At 48.6% G+C, this 15,617-nt stretch overlaps 1 protein-coding gene across 5 annotated transcripts in view; it reads left to right on the forward strand.

The window, feature by feature from the left end:
- Positions 1 to 15,617, forward strand: part of PTK2B (protein tyrosine kinase 2 beta) — a 136,531-nt gene that overhangs the window by 112,344 nt on the left and 8,570 nt on the right. For 4 of the 5 annotated variants that reach the window (XM_010378124.2, XM_030938020.1, XM_030938019.1 and 1 more), the window contains exons 16-25: positions 570 to 654; positions 841 to 941; positions 1,224 to 1,339; positions 3,068 to 3,168; positions 3,347 to 3,436; positions 4,279 to 4,483; positions 7,103 to 7,211; positions 8,431 to 8,496; positions 10,022 to 10,147; positions 15,462 to 15,608. In XM_010378124.2, the coding sequence (XP_010376426.1) occupies positions 570 to 654; positions 841 to 941; positions 1,224 to 1,339; positions 3,068 to 3,168; positions 3,347 to 3,436; positions 4,279 to 4,483; positions 7,103 to 7,211; positions 8,431 to 8,496; positions 10,022 to 10,147; positions 15,462 to 15,608 (1,146 nt within the window). The remainder of the gene's footprint in view (positions 1 to 569; positions 655 to 840; positions 942 to 1,223; positions 1,340 to 3,067; positions 3,169 to 3,346; positions 3,437 to 4,278; positions 4,484 to 7,102; positions 7,212 to 8,430; positions 8,497 to 10,021; positions 10,148 to 15,461; positions 15,609 to 15,617) is intronic. The other variant, XM_010378125.2, reaches the window with a different exon arrangement.

The following is a 15,617-nucleotide window of genomic DNA, read 5'->3' on the forward strand; positions in this document are numbered from 1 at the left end:
GTGTCCTCATCTGGATGGTTGAGTCAAGAGCGGCTTGACTCATCTGACCACTAAAGCCCTTTTCAGTTCTAACAGACTTTTTTTTTTTTTTTTGAGACGGAGTCTGGCTCTGTCGCCCAGGCTGGAGTGCGGTGGCCGGATCTCAGCTCACTGCAAGCTCCGCCTCCTGGGTTTACGCCATTCTCCTGCCTCCGCCTCCCAAGTAGCTGGGACTACAGGCGCCCGCCTCGTCGCCCAGCTAGTTTTTTGTATTCTTTAGTAGAGACGGGATTTCACCGTATTAGCCAGGGTGGTCTCGATCTCCTGACCTTGTGATCCACCCGTCTCGGCCTCCCAAAGTGCTGGGATTACAGGCTTGAGCCACCGCGCCCGGCCTCTAACAGACCTTGATCAAGAAGAAGGGGAGTGGGGAAGGAGAGGAGAGGAAGACAAAGGGGAGAAGAAGAGAGACATAGGAGAAAAGGGCCTTGGCTGGTGGCAGTCTGCGGGGGGCCATGGGGAGGCCGGAAGGGAACATTCTGCTGAGCACTGGGCTGGACCAAGGGGTCCTGAACACACTCTTGTTATAGAAAGGGGAGAAAATCAACGTAGCTGTCAAGACCTGCAAGAAAGACTGCACTCTGGACAACAAGGAGAAGTTCATGAGCGAGGCAGGTAGGGACCCCTGAGACCAACCAGGCCTCCAAGATGGGAGGGGCTTGGGCCTGGGAAGGGAGGGGTGAGCAGTGCAGGGACCATGTTGGAGGAGGGGTCCCCGTTCCCCTTGCTGGAAGAGCAAAGGCCTTTTCTGAATTGGACCTTTGAGCCGCCCCGCCCGTCCCTCTTGCCCCCCAAATGCAGTGATCATGAAGAACCTCGACCACCCGCACATCGTGAGGCTGATCGGCATCATTGAAGAGGAGCCCACCTGGATCATCATGGAATTGTACCCCTATGGGGAGGTGAGCTGGAGGTGGTAGAAGAGGGACTCTGTGGTGACCCCTGAGCTGCAGCATTGGGGGGCATTCAGAGCACAGCCCATTCCTCCCAGCTTCCTGGCTTCTGTATTCAGCTGGAACAAGCCAGAGGCCCTGTTTGTCAAAGAAATTGCTGGAACATTTTTCCAGCTTTGGGTTTGTCTCCCCCCACCCCCAGGGAAGGGTCAGGAGCTGCCAGCACCCTGGCCCCCTGGCTCCGTGCCGGGACCAACCAGGGGTCTTGATGGCACCTCCCCATTCCCGCAGCTGGGCCACTACCTGGAACGGAACAAGAATTCCCTGAAGGTGCTCACCCTCGTGCTATACTCACTGCAGATTTGCAAAGCCATGGCCTACCTGGAGAGCATCAACTGCGTGCACAGGTAGGGGTGGAGGAGGTGGCCAGCGGTGTGGAAGCCAGGCCTTCACCAGATCCTCAAGGCATCTGGGTAGAAGCAGGGTTTGTGGGTGACACAGCAGTGTTGGAATCCCAGCATTGGCCCTGCCTGTCCCGGCAGCTTCGAGTACTTGAGCAACCTCTCTGACCCTGTATCCTCATCTGTAAAGTTGCAGGTACTGTATGTACCTCATGGGGTTGTTAGGAGTAACTCTGAAGTCCGAGGTGTCTGTCTATAGCTCAAGACCTTCTAGCCCCTCCCCTGTGAGTGCCAGGAAATGGCCCCCAACCTTCCTTAGAGCTCGCTCACCTCCAGCTCACCGGCTTGGTGGCACGTGGCCCAGAAAGAAGGGACTGGGCTGGAGCAGGGCCAGAAAAATCCTGAGGTCCTGACCCGGACACCATCCTGGTTCCTGGCACCCCTGGACTGCCAAGTCCAAGCCTCCCTGTGGCTGTGGAGTTGGCCCCTGTTCTACCTGGCTTTGTTCCCATTCCCTGCCATGAGAGCCTGACCCGCAAGGCAGTTAGTGGTTGGGCATTACCAACCATTGACATTGGCTCTGTAGCCTTGTGCCTGATTCTATGGAAAGCCACATCAGGGGATAAAACCCTGCATTCATTCATTTGTTTGTTCGTTTGTTCGTTCATTCATTCATCCGTCCAACAAGCACCATGGAACACCTCTCAGTGCCAGGCACTGACCTAGGCTCTAGGACAAAGTCACAATGAAAACAAGCAAAACTCCTTTTCCTTGTGAAGCTTACCTTCTAGCATGAGGGTCAAACTGGAGAAATCAATTGTCAGGAGAAAGGTGGTGGGAGGATAGATTTGTTTATTTTGTTTGTTCGTTTGAAGTTGGCATGCTTTTAAGCCATCATTTCAACTATAAAACAAACACTAGAAAGTGGAGCCTGCCTGTGAGAAGCAAGCAGGCAAACTAGTTTGGGGTTGGGAGTGATGGCAAGAACGCAGGGTAAACTGAGTCAGTGGTGCGTCTCCTGGGAGGAGCGAGAGCTCAGCTCTGGAGTAGCCTACCTGGGCAACACCCTTTTCCACCGGTGACCTGCTGGGCAAGTTTCTTCAGCTCCCTGGGTCTGGTCTCCTCCCCTGCACCAGGGGGGTCTGAGGGCCTCTATGTCATGACTCATGGTGTGTGAAGCTCTCGTATGATCGTAGTATCCTAAGTGCCCCATCAGAGTTAGCTGTGCTGCCGCTGCCACTCCTGCTATACCAAAGGCCTAACCCATACTGTGGAAACGCAGATGAGAGAGAATACCTGTGTTCAGGGAAGTGGTTGGAGTTTATCCTTAAAGAATCACCAGGTGACAGCCTCCCTGGCATGGGGGACAGTGTAGGCAACAGCACAGAAGTGGAGTATAGCAGATGCCAGGAATCTGAGCCAGGCTTCGAGCTGGAGATGCATGAAGGGGTGATGGGAGACAGAGCCCGACAGCAAGAGGGAAGGAGATGGCAAAGCACCTGTGCATATTGGGGTGCAGAGGGGCCAGCTGGGCTCCTACCTGAGCTGTGCTATATAGCAAGACCACTCGGGGGAGACAGTGACCCACAGAAGCTGCTCAGTTCTGCTCTGGAGGCCGAGTCCCTGGCTTACACTCTTGGTCTCTTTTTCAATCTGTCTGTCCATCTCTCTGAGTGTTCCTGCTCCCATGGGGGTGGGTAGTGCCTCATCCTGGTTTTGATGCCCTTTTTCCAGGGACATTGCTGTCCGGAACATCCTGGTGGCTTCCCCTGAGTGTGTGAAGCTGGGGGACTTTGGTCTTTCCCGGTACATTGAGGATGAGGACTATTACAAAGGTGAGGGGGACTTCCCAGCCTCTGCTTTGGCCTTGGAGGGGTCGCTGAAGCCAAAAATTCTAGAAGAAGGAAGTCTACAGTTGGACAGCCCAGCCTAACAATCTTCAGAAAGTAGGATGTATTTCTGGATAATTCTGATCTTTCTTCCCTAAAAATTAACCTCTTTGCCCACCCAAAGCCTCTGTGACTCGTCTCCCCATCAAATGGATGTCCCCAGAGTCCATTAACTTCCGACGCTTCACGACAGCCAGTGATGTCTGGATGTTTGGTGAGTGCTGATTTGGGAGGGTATGAAAAAGAGTTCAGATTCTCACCTCTGAACCAAGCTAAGGGGGTGGGTGCAGGGAGCAGGGGTCTGACCTCCACCTCCCGTTCCCAGGGTTCAATTTTGCTGTGGCCCCTGAGAAGTCTCAGAGTGAGGGGAGGCCAGCAGGGGTAGGAAGGGGGGTGACCCAGGCTAAGGACTGGCCTGGGCTATGCAGGCTCATCTTCCTGGAAGAGGTTCTTGTGATGTGTGTGCTCCACCTACCAGCCCCAGAAACTAAGATGAAACTCTGTGACTTGTTCTGAGAGAGGTGCAGGAAGGGGAGAGAGCAAAGGCAGGTGTAGAGAGACAGCTCCTTAGGGAACACCTCCCGCAGACCATCTCACTTAGTTCTCCTGCAGTCAACCCCGTAGAATATTATTATTACTCTCATTTTCCGGTTAAGAAAACTGAGGTTCAGATGAGTCAGGAGCCTGCCCACAATCACACAGGAACCAAGCATTGGTGCGAGGCTTCCAATTCCAGCTTTACTAAGAAGTGGCTCCCTCTCCTCTCTCCTGAGAGAAGACACTTGTGGTCCCAATGACATGCCATGACTGCCACCTGTTGATCCTGCAGTACCCTGACAGGGGCCTAGGGAGCAAAGTCTTAGGTCGCTTACTGCAGATGTAGGTCACTTGTCCCTTGGGTGGACCACCATGGTGGGCAGGACCCCAGGGTGCTGGAGGGGGAGGAAGGACCACAGGAGCTGCTTCTGGTCAAGACCGAGCACTAATGGTGACAGTGCTCCTGGGTGGGAGGGACTGGTCTCCCCACCCGGGGTCTGACGCTCCCTTCCACCCCAGCCGTGTGCATGTGGGAGATCCTGAGCTTTGGGAAGCAGCCCTTCTTCTGGCTGGAGAACAAGGATGTCATCGGGGTGCTGGAGAAAGGGGACCGGCTGCCCAAGCCCGACCTCTGTCCACCAATCCTTTATACCCTCATGACCCGCTGCTGGGACTATGACCCCAGTGACCGGCCCCGCTTCACCGAGCTAGTGTGCAGCCTCAGGTAAGCATGGAGTGTGGGCTGTGGGCTGGGGGCCCACCCTGCTGCACCAGGGAACAAGACCAGCACACAGAGACATTTGTACCACATCTCCCTAAATGAGACAGGCCAGGGTCAAGGACGGGAGGCTGAAGCCAGGTTCACTGTCAGATATGAGCTTAGAGATAAGGTGGCCCTGGGGAAGCCTGGCTTATCTGGGCATCTGTCAGCACAGAGCACAGAGCCTTGTTCATAGGATGTGCTTTGAAAATATTTTCTAGGTTAGACTTAGAAGCCTGAGCCAGACTCTCATTGAAGTGACTGTGCTCTTTGTGGTATTAAGGCATCCCACCTGCTTTCCTCTCGCCTCGTCTCTCGACTTTGATCTTTCCTCCCAGATAGCAAGGAAGGGAGTGATCTTTGACCTGTTATTCAAGACTATGACCCAGGGGCCACCTCTCCCTTCTGAATGGGGGATAAGGGACCTGAGGGCCCATCGGTGCCTAGGAGCCATGATTCCCTAGGCCTGGGGAGGTCACTGGGAAAGAAGGTCATCTGTTTCGGAGGTTCAGCGTCCTCCAGTTTTCTTGGTGGCAAACCTACCATTAGCCCTCCTGCGGGAGATCTGACTTCTTTTGGCTTCCTCTGGGGAAGGAGTCAGTAAGCATTTTCTATAAAGGGCCAAATAGTAAATATTTGGGGCTTTGCAGTTTATGTAAGTCTCTGCCAGAACTGCTAACTCTCTTAGCTCAAAAACAGCCATAGACAATACATCAGTGAATGAGTGTAGCTGGGCTCCAGTGAAATGTCATTTCAGATGCTGAAATTTGAATTTCAAATAATTTTCATGTGTCATAAAATATTTTTTGTCTTTTAGTTTTTTTCAGTCGTTGAAACAATGTGAAAATCATTTTTCATTTGGGGCCATACAAAAATAGATGAGAGGCCAGATTTGCCCTCTGGGCTCTTATTTGCTGAACCCTACTTTAGAGAGTCTGGAACTTAATTGACTTGAGATACTGTGATTTTTAAATACTGTAGTCAACATGTTGCCTTGTTCGATTTTAGGGCAAGAAAACAGTCCCTGAAAACTGCCTGGTGGGGAGGCACCCCAGGGGATGCCAGCAATGCCCAGGCCAGGGGCACTGGGGGTGACCCTGCATGTTTTCTGTGGGGCGGGGCCTTCAACATCATCTGCAAAACCTCTGGCTTTAAAGGCCTCTCTGTTCCTGTCTGTCCCTTCAGTGAGCCTCCCAGTTAATTCTAGACTCCTCTGTTGGTCCCTTGTATGGGAGGTTTGAGAAGCCAAAGGGCTGCAGGATAAAAGTATTTGAAAGGTATAATTTGGGAGGGTAAAAGCCCTAGGGGGATGGAGCTGGGGGTTCTGATTCACTCTGAGGCCTTGAGAGCCATGGGGAGCTGTGCAGGCGCCTCTCCTGGGCTGAGAGGTGTTCCCATCATCCCCTGGGCTGAGAGGTGTTCCCATCATCCCCTGGGCTGAGAGGTGTTCCCATCATCCCCTGGGCTGAGAGGTGTTCCCATCATCCCGTGGGCTGAGAGGTGTTCCCATCATCCCCTGGGCTGAGAGGTGTTCCCATCATCCCCTGGGCTGAGAGGTGTTCCCATCATCCCGTGGGCTGAAAGGTGTTCCCGTCATCTCCTGAGCTGAGAGGTGTTCCTATGATCTGGGCTGAGAGATGTTCCCATCAGAGGCACCGGCCAGGCCCCCACCACAAGTGGAGGTAGGAGCTGGTTTCTGGTGTGATCTGGAAAACACCGAAAGACTCAGAAGACCACAGGTTGCTTCTTCAGGCCACCACCTGACACTTCCTCCTTAGTGTTCAGAAGGGATTTCATCAGTGTTTGCTAATCGTTCCAGGGAGGAAAGGGCCTTCTAATTCAAATTTTGAGTGTCTCTGTGTAACAATAATTATATTTTTAAAATCTTTTGCTGAACAAAATGTAGTGGGCTATATAATGCATTTTAAAATACATACACACTTGAAAATATAGTATTAAGTGTCACATATTCAATAGTATGTAATACTTGCTACCCATATGAACATGTGGATTCATGGGCAGTAATAATTCCAGAGTCCTCTGGGGTCTGTGATTCCAGGTTAGGAGCACTGGATTGGGTAAGAAAGGTGAGAGGAGTGCACATGACTAGCCTGGGAGTGAACCGACATGCCTCATTAGCATACACCAGGGATGCGTTGGGGGATGTTTCATGAGAAATAGGAGATGTGGATTCTAGGCCAGGGCCATGAAGTTGGCTGGGTCTTTGGAAATTTACATAAGAATTTGGTGCCAATCACAAGCCCAGGAGGGCAAAAGGCCTGGGGAGTAGGGCTGCAGTCAGACTCCTACTGCATGTTTGGGCTGGGACTGGTTCAACAAGGACGCTTTCCCACCTTGGATCCATTCCTGTGATCCTCCCAACTTCAGTGTGGCCTCAGGGCCCATATCCAACCCTGTCTCAGGGGCTCTCCCCAGGCCATTCCGCAGTGGAGATGGAAACGGAAATGGGACCTAGCAGCCTTGCCCAGGCCTCTCTGGGCTTCCACGGAGTACAAAAAGGAGCCCCAAGGAGCATCTCACTTTGACCTTGTTTCTCTCCTTATCTGACCTGACTCACTGCAGTGACATTTATCAGATGGAGAAGGACATTGCCATGGAGCAAGAGAGGAATGCTCGCTACCGAACCCCCAAAATCTTGGAGCCCACAGCCTTCCAGGAACCCCCACCCAAGGTAAGCCAAGCCGTGGCCTCATAGGTCCTGTGAGTTAAAGCAGAGCCAGGTCCCTGTCTGATCCTTGTCCCCCTTCCTGCACAGGCAGGATGCCCCCTACAGCCCTCTCTCAGTCCTTCACCCAGCATCCACCATCACTGTCAGTGTGTCACATCAGTACTCTGGCAGGTGGACTTAGAGATAGCAGCCACCTTGTGGGTCAAGAATCATTCCTCAAAAGTGTTCACTGAGAGGCTGGGCTTCTCTTCTAGGTGTTTTCTTAGGAACAAATGAGATCCCCATGAGGACACATGGATGGGAGGTATCCTGGGTCTTTTAGGTCCAGTCCCTACATCTATACCCGCCATGGCCACCCTGAGCTCAGGAACCAGGGCCCTGCTGCCATTAGGTGGGTAAGTCTGAGAGGCCATGCCTGTCCTAGTCAGCTGGAGCTGCTGCAACAAAAGACCACAGACCAAGTGGCTTAAACAACAGATGTTTATCTCTCACAGTTCTGGAGGCTGGGAAGTCCAAGATCAAGGCGTTGGTTTCTTGTGAGGGCACTCTGCCTGGCTTACAGACAACCACCTTCTCACTGTGTTTTCCCCTGGCAGACACAGAGTCATCTTTCTTTCTCTTCTAATGAGGGCACTAATCCCATCATGGGCTCCATCCTCATAATCTCATTGAACCCTAATTACCTTCAAAAACCCGCACTTCCTTAATGCTATCACATTGGGGGTTCAGGCTTCAACATGCAGATTGAAAAGGGGGACAAATATTCAGTCCATAACAATGTCTGATCCCATCTAAGGCCTTTTCTCACTTGTTCCTCTTAACTGGCGTGTCCCACCCCTCCCCTCGGGCCTGGCTCAGTGTTCATCTCCTCCATGCGGCTTCTGTGAGTGCCCAAGCCCCTGGTGAGCTCCTACCTCTGCATGCCTGTGGCTCTGGAGCTCTGACTTGGCGGGTGCTCCCACATATAGGAAGGCAACAATTAACCCTCCAATTAGCCATAGCCCCAGGAGGGCAGCGAGGTGGCTTCTTTGTACCTTCCACCACTCAGTAGATAATCAGTGCTCAATAAATGGATGCAAAAGGAGTTTCATGACAGCTTTGTCCCTCAACTTTCCTTCCTTCAGAACAAGTCTGAGGTGCCTTTGACTTGATGTTCCCCTTGGTGAGTTGTGTTCACTCAAAGAGAGGCACAGAGACTGACCCATCTGTGTTCTCTCTCCAGCCCAGCCGACCTAAGTACAGACCCCCTCCGCAAACCAACCTCCTGGCTCCGAAGCTGCAGTTCCAGGTAAAGATAGAACCAGATAATGGGAACTTCAGGTCTGCCTCTCATCCAGGTCCTTCCTGAAACTCCATTCTTGTGCCTTAGAGGAGCAGCAGTCACTCACTTGGGTGATGGAGAGGGCCTAGGTTGACTCTTCCTTGGCATCCAGAACAGAATGCAGACTCAGATCACAAGAATTAAAATACTGGTCTCCCAGGCTGTGCTCAGCTGAGACCTGCCTTAAGTCCCATCCCTCTGTCTACAGCGTCTGCTGCTTTGTGTGCCTGCCTGCTGCTCTCTCCCCACATATAAGGCCTCCCTGGCCTCCTTCCCAAAAGGAATCCCAGGGAATATTCCACAGCAAATGGAGTGGCTCCATGGGGCTCCCCAAAGAGGCCTCATCCAGAACCTGGGTGGCCACTGAAGAGACAGCAGGGTTTTACCTGCGCTTTCTCCCAGCTCCATTATCCCCAACCATGACTCTTCCCCAGGCTGTGGGTCCCTGACCCTGAACGTCTCTGTTCTGTGTCTCTCTTGCCTCTAGGAGAGAGGGAGTCCAGTCTCCTCTTATTTCTTCTCTTGCATCCCCCAGCTCAGAGTCACTGCTCAAAAACTGATCCCCTCAACCACTAGAAATAATGTCCATTTAGTTGGTGCCCTTTATAGAAAGGTGGTGTCCCATGGTCCTATATTTGTTCTCAAGGAAATGCCTGAGTGCCAAAACAAGACCATCCAAGGACTAACAGATAAATCCTCTTCATGTGAAGAGAAAGCTTGATTCAGAAGATGGAAACTGTTCTGGAAAAAAAAAAAAAAGAAATATACCCATATGTGATATTTAAAACAGGGAGTTAGGTGGGGTGGCACACACCTATAGTCCCGGCTACTAAGGAGGGTGAGATGGGAGGATTGATTGAGCTCAGGAGTTTGGGACCAGCCTGGGCAATGTAGTGAGACCCCATCTCTAAAAGCAAAGAATAATAAAATTGTGATATAATTATTTTTTAATTTTAAAAAGATTCAAGGCAGCCATGGTGGCATGCATCTGTAGTCCCAGCTATGTGGGAGGCTGAGGCAGGAGGATCGCTTGAGGCCAAGAGTTTAAGGCTGCAGTGAGCTATGATCATACCACTGCATCCCAGCCTGGGCAACAGAGCAAGAGCCTGTCTGAATTTTTAAAAAATAATTCATACATATCTCTATAAATTGGTGTGTTAACCACATCAGTTTGTCATGCAACAGAAACATAACTGTTTTCTAAAGAGACCTGAGGGAGGAACCCTGGTCTCAGTGGGTCAGTAACCAGCGTGGACCCCACTGTGTGCAGAGCATCATAGGGGAATGTTGGATGAATGAGAGGCCACGCTGCTCCACCATCTCTCTCGGAGCAATGGAAGGCCCACGTCGTGTTCTTTATTAACTCCTGGAGAGCAAGCCCTATCCCCCATGGTGCTCATGCGTGGTTTCTTTGTGCTCATGTTTGTGGCAGCTAATTGTCCACCTTCTTGCTTTGTCCCTTGCCTTGTGCTTCTTTGCTTTTCCTGAATAGGTCCCTGAGGGTCTGTGTGCCAGCTCTCCTACGCTCACCAGCCCTATGGAGTATCCATCTCCCGTTAACTCACTGCACACCCCACCTCTCCACCGGCACAATGTCTTCAAACGCCACAGCATGCGGGTAAGAGGGCTCTGCATGCTGGTCCCTGCCCGGACTGAGGAAGCTGCTGGAGGGAGGTGGCTGGGGACACTGGAAACCCCACGTCCTCAGCTCAGGAGGGCCCTCCCTGCTCCCCTGCACCAGTCAGGCCACCAAGCGGGAACTCTCTGACTTCTTTCCTTTTGCAAACACATCAGAAGCTGGCGGCCACACCAGGTCCTGCTCTGGAGGACACCAGCTGGACCTAACCTGCCCTTGGCCATGATGGTGCTATGGCTAGAGATATACAAATCTCTCCCTCTCCTGATCCCCAGGGGTAGGAAGATCCGTGGCAGCATGGAGGCTCCTAGGCAGGGCACAGCACAGCTTAGTGGTGCTTGAGAGTAAAGGATCCTTCCTACCTGATGGCTTTGGGTGTGAAATCCCTCTTCAGTCAAAGGAAAGGCTTCCTTGTGGCTGCTCCCCCTTCTGCTTTTGTTCAGGGTGCTGCTGGGTGAGAAGGAGTTTAGGGCTAGTGGGAATACAGGCTCATTAACTGGCTAGAGCAGGGGCCTAAGCCACCTCTCTTGTTAGCTCTTTGTCACTGGGTGTTGTTAACTGCTGGTGAAGCCCCGAGTGCTTCATGGCTGGCTTCTGATTGTCAAGTCTTGTGTGAAAAAGACACTTTTGCTTATAACCAGATGCCCACTGGTCTCCAACCACCTTCTTCCATAGAAATGGCCCCTGGTGGTCAGTTGCCATGAACACTTGATCTATGTTACTAAACCAACTAAAACACTTATTTTAGCTCTAACTCTGCATACATGCATAATATTTCAGGCTCAATGAACATGACTAAACTTTTTTTTGAAAAAAATTAGACGTTTATCATAATATATTTGGAAGATATAGGCAAGTATGCTGATATTACTTTCATGCCATTATGCTTAATTTAGTAGAATTTTGAAATGAGCATGATAACTTAGAATTCCAGGCACTACGATTTTTTGTGAAATAAATTTTCCTCTGACCTACTTCGTGTTTCTCTTTTATCTTAATTTAACCAATTTCTGTCTTTGCATGTGCTTAACAATAATAAAACTACATTTTTAAGCATGTGCTATAATTTAGGCCGTGTTCAGTTCCTCCACCCTCCTGCCTTTGACTCTCTATTCATAATTGATTGTTTTAGTAAGTTTTGCTTTAAATTGTGTTATTTTAGAATGAAGCTATTTGCACATTTGAGGGGTAGCATTGCCTTTGTCCAATTCCTGCTTCTCCACAAGGACCTTGTTCAGTTCCATAAAGAGATTGTGTAGTAGGAAAAAAGACCTTTTGTGTCAGGGCTTTAGAAGTAATTGCCATAAGGAAAATCTGCCTAAAAGAACATAATGAGCATGTCTTTAAATAAACAAACCCAAAAAAGTTAAAAATATGAACTCCATTTTATGACACAGATCAGAAACACTGAGAAAGTCTCTTCCAGGTAGAATGCTGAGAAGGTATAATAGGCTCCTCACAAAGCATTTGGAAGGATTTAACAAAAATTCAGAGGTGGTTTTCCCAGAAAAACAACTTTTCTACTGAGTGGCTCTATAGCCTGACTCATCAGGGAGTCTGTGGGATGCCATACCAGCATTGCGATGGCAGCAGTCTCTCTCTTGAAGACCTCACAATTGAGCTTTAAAAATAATACAATTCGAGGCTGGGCACGGTGGCTCATGCCTGTAATCCCAGCATTTTGGGAGGCCAAGGCGGGTGGATCACTTGATGTCGGGAGTTTGAGACCAGCCTGGCCATCATGGTGAAACATTGTCTCTACTAAAAATACAAAAAATTAGTCAGGTGTGGTAGTGTGCGTAATCCTAGCTACTCGGGAGGCTGAGGCAGGAGAACACTTGAACCCGGGAGGCAGAGGTTGCAGTAAGCTGAGATCACGCCACTGCACTCCAGCCTGGGCAACAGAGCAAAACTCTGTCTAAAAAAAATAAATAAAATAAAATAAAAATAATACAATTCAATAAACGGTACGGCTTGCTGTGACTGGTGGACGCTGTCCTCGGTGCTGAAGGAGGGAGGCTCTGCTTTCAATGGTAGTGTGCGTAATCCTAGCTACTCGGGAGGCTGAGGCAGGAGAACACTTGAACCCGGGAGGCAGAGGTTGCAGTAAGCTGAGATCACGCCACTGCACTCCAGCCTGGGCAACAGAGCAAAACTCTGTCTAAAAAAAATAAATAAAATAAAATAAAAATAATACAGTTCAATAAACGGTACGGCTTGCTGTGACTGGTGGACGCTGTCCTCGGTGCTGAAGGAGGGAGGCTCTGCTTTCAAAGCGCTTACAGTCGACCAGAAGGATCAGGCCAGAAGGATCACTTACCTGTGATGCAAGTCAGAAGGTCGTGGGTATCACAAAGTGGGAGTTCAGAGAGGAGGATAACCCTTTCCAGCTTCTATTTAAAAACTGGGCCTTGAAAGATGGGAAAGATGTGGACAGGAGGAAACTGAGATTCAGGAAATAGAAGAGGCAGAGGCTTCAGTAGGAGCCAAGACTGAGAGGTGGGAAACCACAGGACAAGTGCAAGAACTGTTGGACTACAACAGGAAGGGTACTTGTGGATGTTGAAATGAGGCCAACAGATGGGTCATAGCCAAATTATGGAAGGTGTCACAACTTACAAGAGTCATTTTAAAACACCATGAGTACCCAATTCCTTTTAAGAATAGAAGGGAATTAGCAATGTAAGTATCCATTATCTAATAAGAATATTGGGGATGCATTTCAGCAAAACCAACCTCAAAGAGATTCCGTTTTTTAAGTGTTCATTTTTCTCCTTGAGTTTTATTGTGAAATTGGAAGGCATCAGGATGTCTCCTAATCTGTGTTTGTTAAAATATATGGTATGATCAGGCCTGGGGCATGCTAGGCATTTTAGTGGTGGAATCTTCTCTCAACACTTGTAAACTTACAAATACTTATAAATACTTGTAGAATTTTCTTGATTCTAGTAACTCATCCCACTGGTACTTAACCAGTATATTAAGTACCATACTGATATGAAGAGTACTGGTACCATACTCTTCCTTAACTCATACATTTTTCTCACATCCAGAAATCCCTAGCTCTGTATTTAGAACTTTTGACACTGAGTTCCTGTTTGTCACTATTTGTCAACAGCCTGGGGCGGCCATGCCATTGTGTCTGCAGGTGTTGACATTTAACTGGGGATTTTTATGGCCTTCAAATGTCCTCATTTTGGAGTATCAACCTCTGATAAACAAAACCTATTTCATTTTTATCAATTCCATGATTATAAAATACTCTTACATGCTGGAATCTGTTTTCCTAAAATAAAGTCTAGCTCAGTGGTTCTCAGCTAAGTTGTTTTCCCTCTCAGAGGACATTTGACAATGTCTGGAGGCATTTTTGTTACAACTGGGGAGGTGCTATAGGCATATATTGTGGGGAGACCAGAGATGCTGCTCAGCATCCTACAATGTACATGAAATTGCCCTGGAAATAAAGACTTGTCTGGTTCCAAATGTCAACAGTGCTCAGGTTGAGGAGCCCTGGTCTGACTAGTATTTACTTAACCTCATGAGAACAAGAACATTGTGTAGTTTAAAGTCACTGTCCTCCCAGCACCCAGCCCTGCCACATAGTAGTTGCTTAATAAATAATTGTTGAATAGATTAATGAATAAAGAATATTTCAGCAAGGAACCTAACTTGTGGGGAAACGTGTGATTAGAAATTGAGGTTAGTAATTGAAGCTCAGTGTGCACTAAGTAAAACATCCCAATATAACCACTTTTAAACCATATTGTAATATTCAAGTGTGTTTTGTAGGGCTTAGTGAGGAAAGTCTTTTAAGAGGCTTGGTAGGGATTATTGCTTGCTAAAAGTAGATAGAGATAATTGTTAGCACCTTCTGCAAGTGACTTGTATGCAAATGGCCACTTCAAAGGCAAGGAACTGAGGGACCTGCCAGCTTAGATGTCACGGAAAAGTCCTGCCCTAGCAAAGGCAACTCCTAGGCTTTGTGCAATGAAGAGGATGCCAATAATATTCCTCCTCCATCTGTCCAGGAGGCCAGGGTCACCATGTGCTGCACAACAGGAGAAAAATAGTTTAGAGGCACTGAGCAGATATTTATACAAATGAACCATGGGGGAAGATTGAAGGAAAATAGGAAGACATGCAATACTTTCTGTTTAGGAACTAGCAGCTAAAACTATGAATAGTTCCAAAGCCCTAGAGGTAAGTTAAGGCAAGAGTTAGATTACTAGATCTAGGGAGAGGAAACATTTATCTTATCTCTATCAAACTATATTTCTTTGAATTTGGTTTTTCATTTTATCTATTAGTTCATGCATTTCTTCTAATCGTTGGTTAAATAACTCAAGCTATGATTGCATTTATCTTATCTCTGTAGTGCTGTATTTCATGAAATTTTGTTCCTATTTTATCCCTTAGCTCATGCATTTCTCCTAACATTTAGTTAAATAACCCAAGCTATTATCTTAATAAAGAGTATGTCTTAATAGGAAGGCATGATTGGTGGGTGCATGCTGTTGCTTGTTCTCTCAGGCTCTGCTCATTCATGGACATACGTGGGACTGCACACCGTGAGGCTAGAGGCAGCACCCCTGTCTCTCAAAGCTTCCAGACCTGCCACCTTGGTCCTTAGGTGGAGATAGCATCAGAAGGGTTTGATGCTCTCCAACTAAGCAAAGCCAGCCCCTTGGAAACCCTTTGGATGCTTTTAGTAGATTTTAAAGTAGATTTTAATAGACTTTAATAGGTTTTCTTTTTTAAATCTATTAAATGACAACAACCATCACAAACACTGAGATAATAGTTTTCTTTTTTAAATCTATTAAATGACTGTCCTCCCAGCACCCAGCCCTGCCACATAGTAGTTGCTTAATAAATAATTGTTGAATAGATTAATGAATAAAGAATATTTCAGCAAGGAACCTAACTTGTGGGGAAACGTGTGATTAGAAATTGAGGTTAGTAATTGAAGCAACCATCACAAATACTGAGCTAATAGTAGAGCAGTCACTTGATAAAATATCATGAGCAGATCATGTAATCATTTGAATACAGCGCACGTTGAGCAATATGGGTTCTTGCGTTTGGTATCACATTGCAACGCAGGCACATGCTTCCGGTTGATACCCGGTAACCATCTGCACATATAGCTCTGGGTTTAAGAACAGACTTATGAGAAAAAAGCAGCTGGCCAGGCCAAGGCTTGCTGCTGCCATGAGGTTCTTCAGAGGACTGTCCCTACCTGAGTCTGAGAGCAGGGCTCATTGCATCCTCTCCCTTCTCTCTGCCGTCCTCCTAGGAGGAGGACTTCATCCGACCCAGCAGCCGAGAAGAGGCCCAGCAGCTGTGGGAAGCCGAGAAGATCAAGATGCGACAAATCCTGGACAAGCAGCAGAAGCAGATGGTGGAGGACTACCAGTGGCTCAGGCAGGAGGAGAAGTCCCTGGTGAGCACC

Source organism: Rhinopithecus roxellana, chromosome 9 (assembly GCF_007565055.1).
Source record: "Rhinopithecus roxellana isolate Shanxi Qingling chromosome 9, ASM756505v1, whole genome shotgun sequence".
Classification (NCBI taxonomy): domain Eukaryota; kingdom Metazoa; phylum Chordata; class Mammalia; order Primates; family Cercopithecidae; genus Rhinopithecus; species Rhinopithecus roxellana.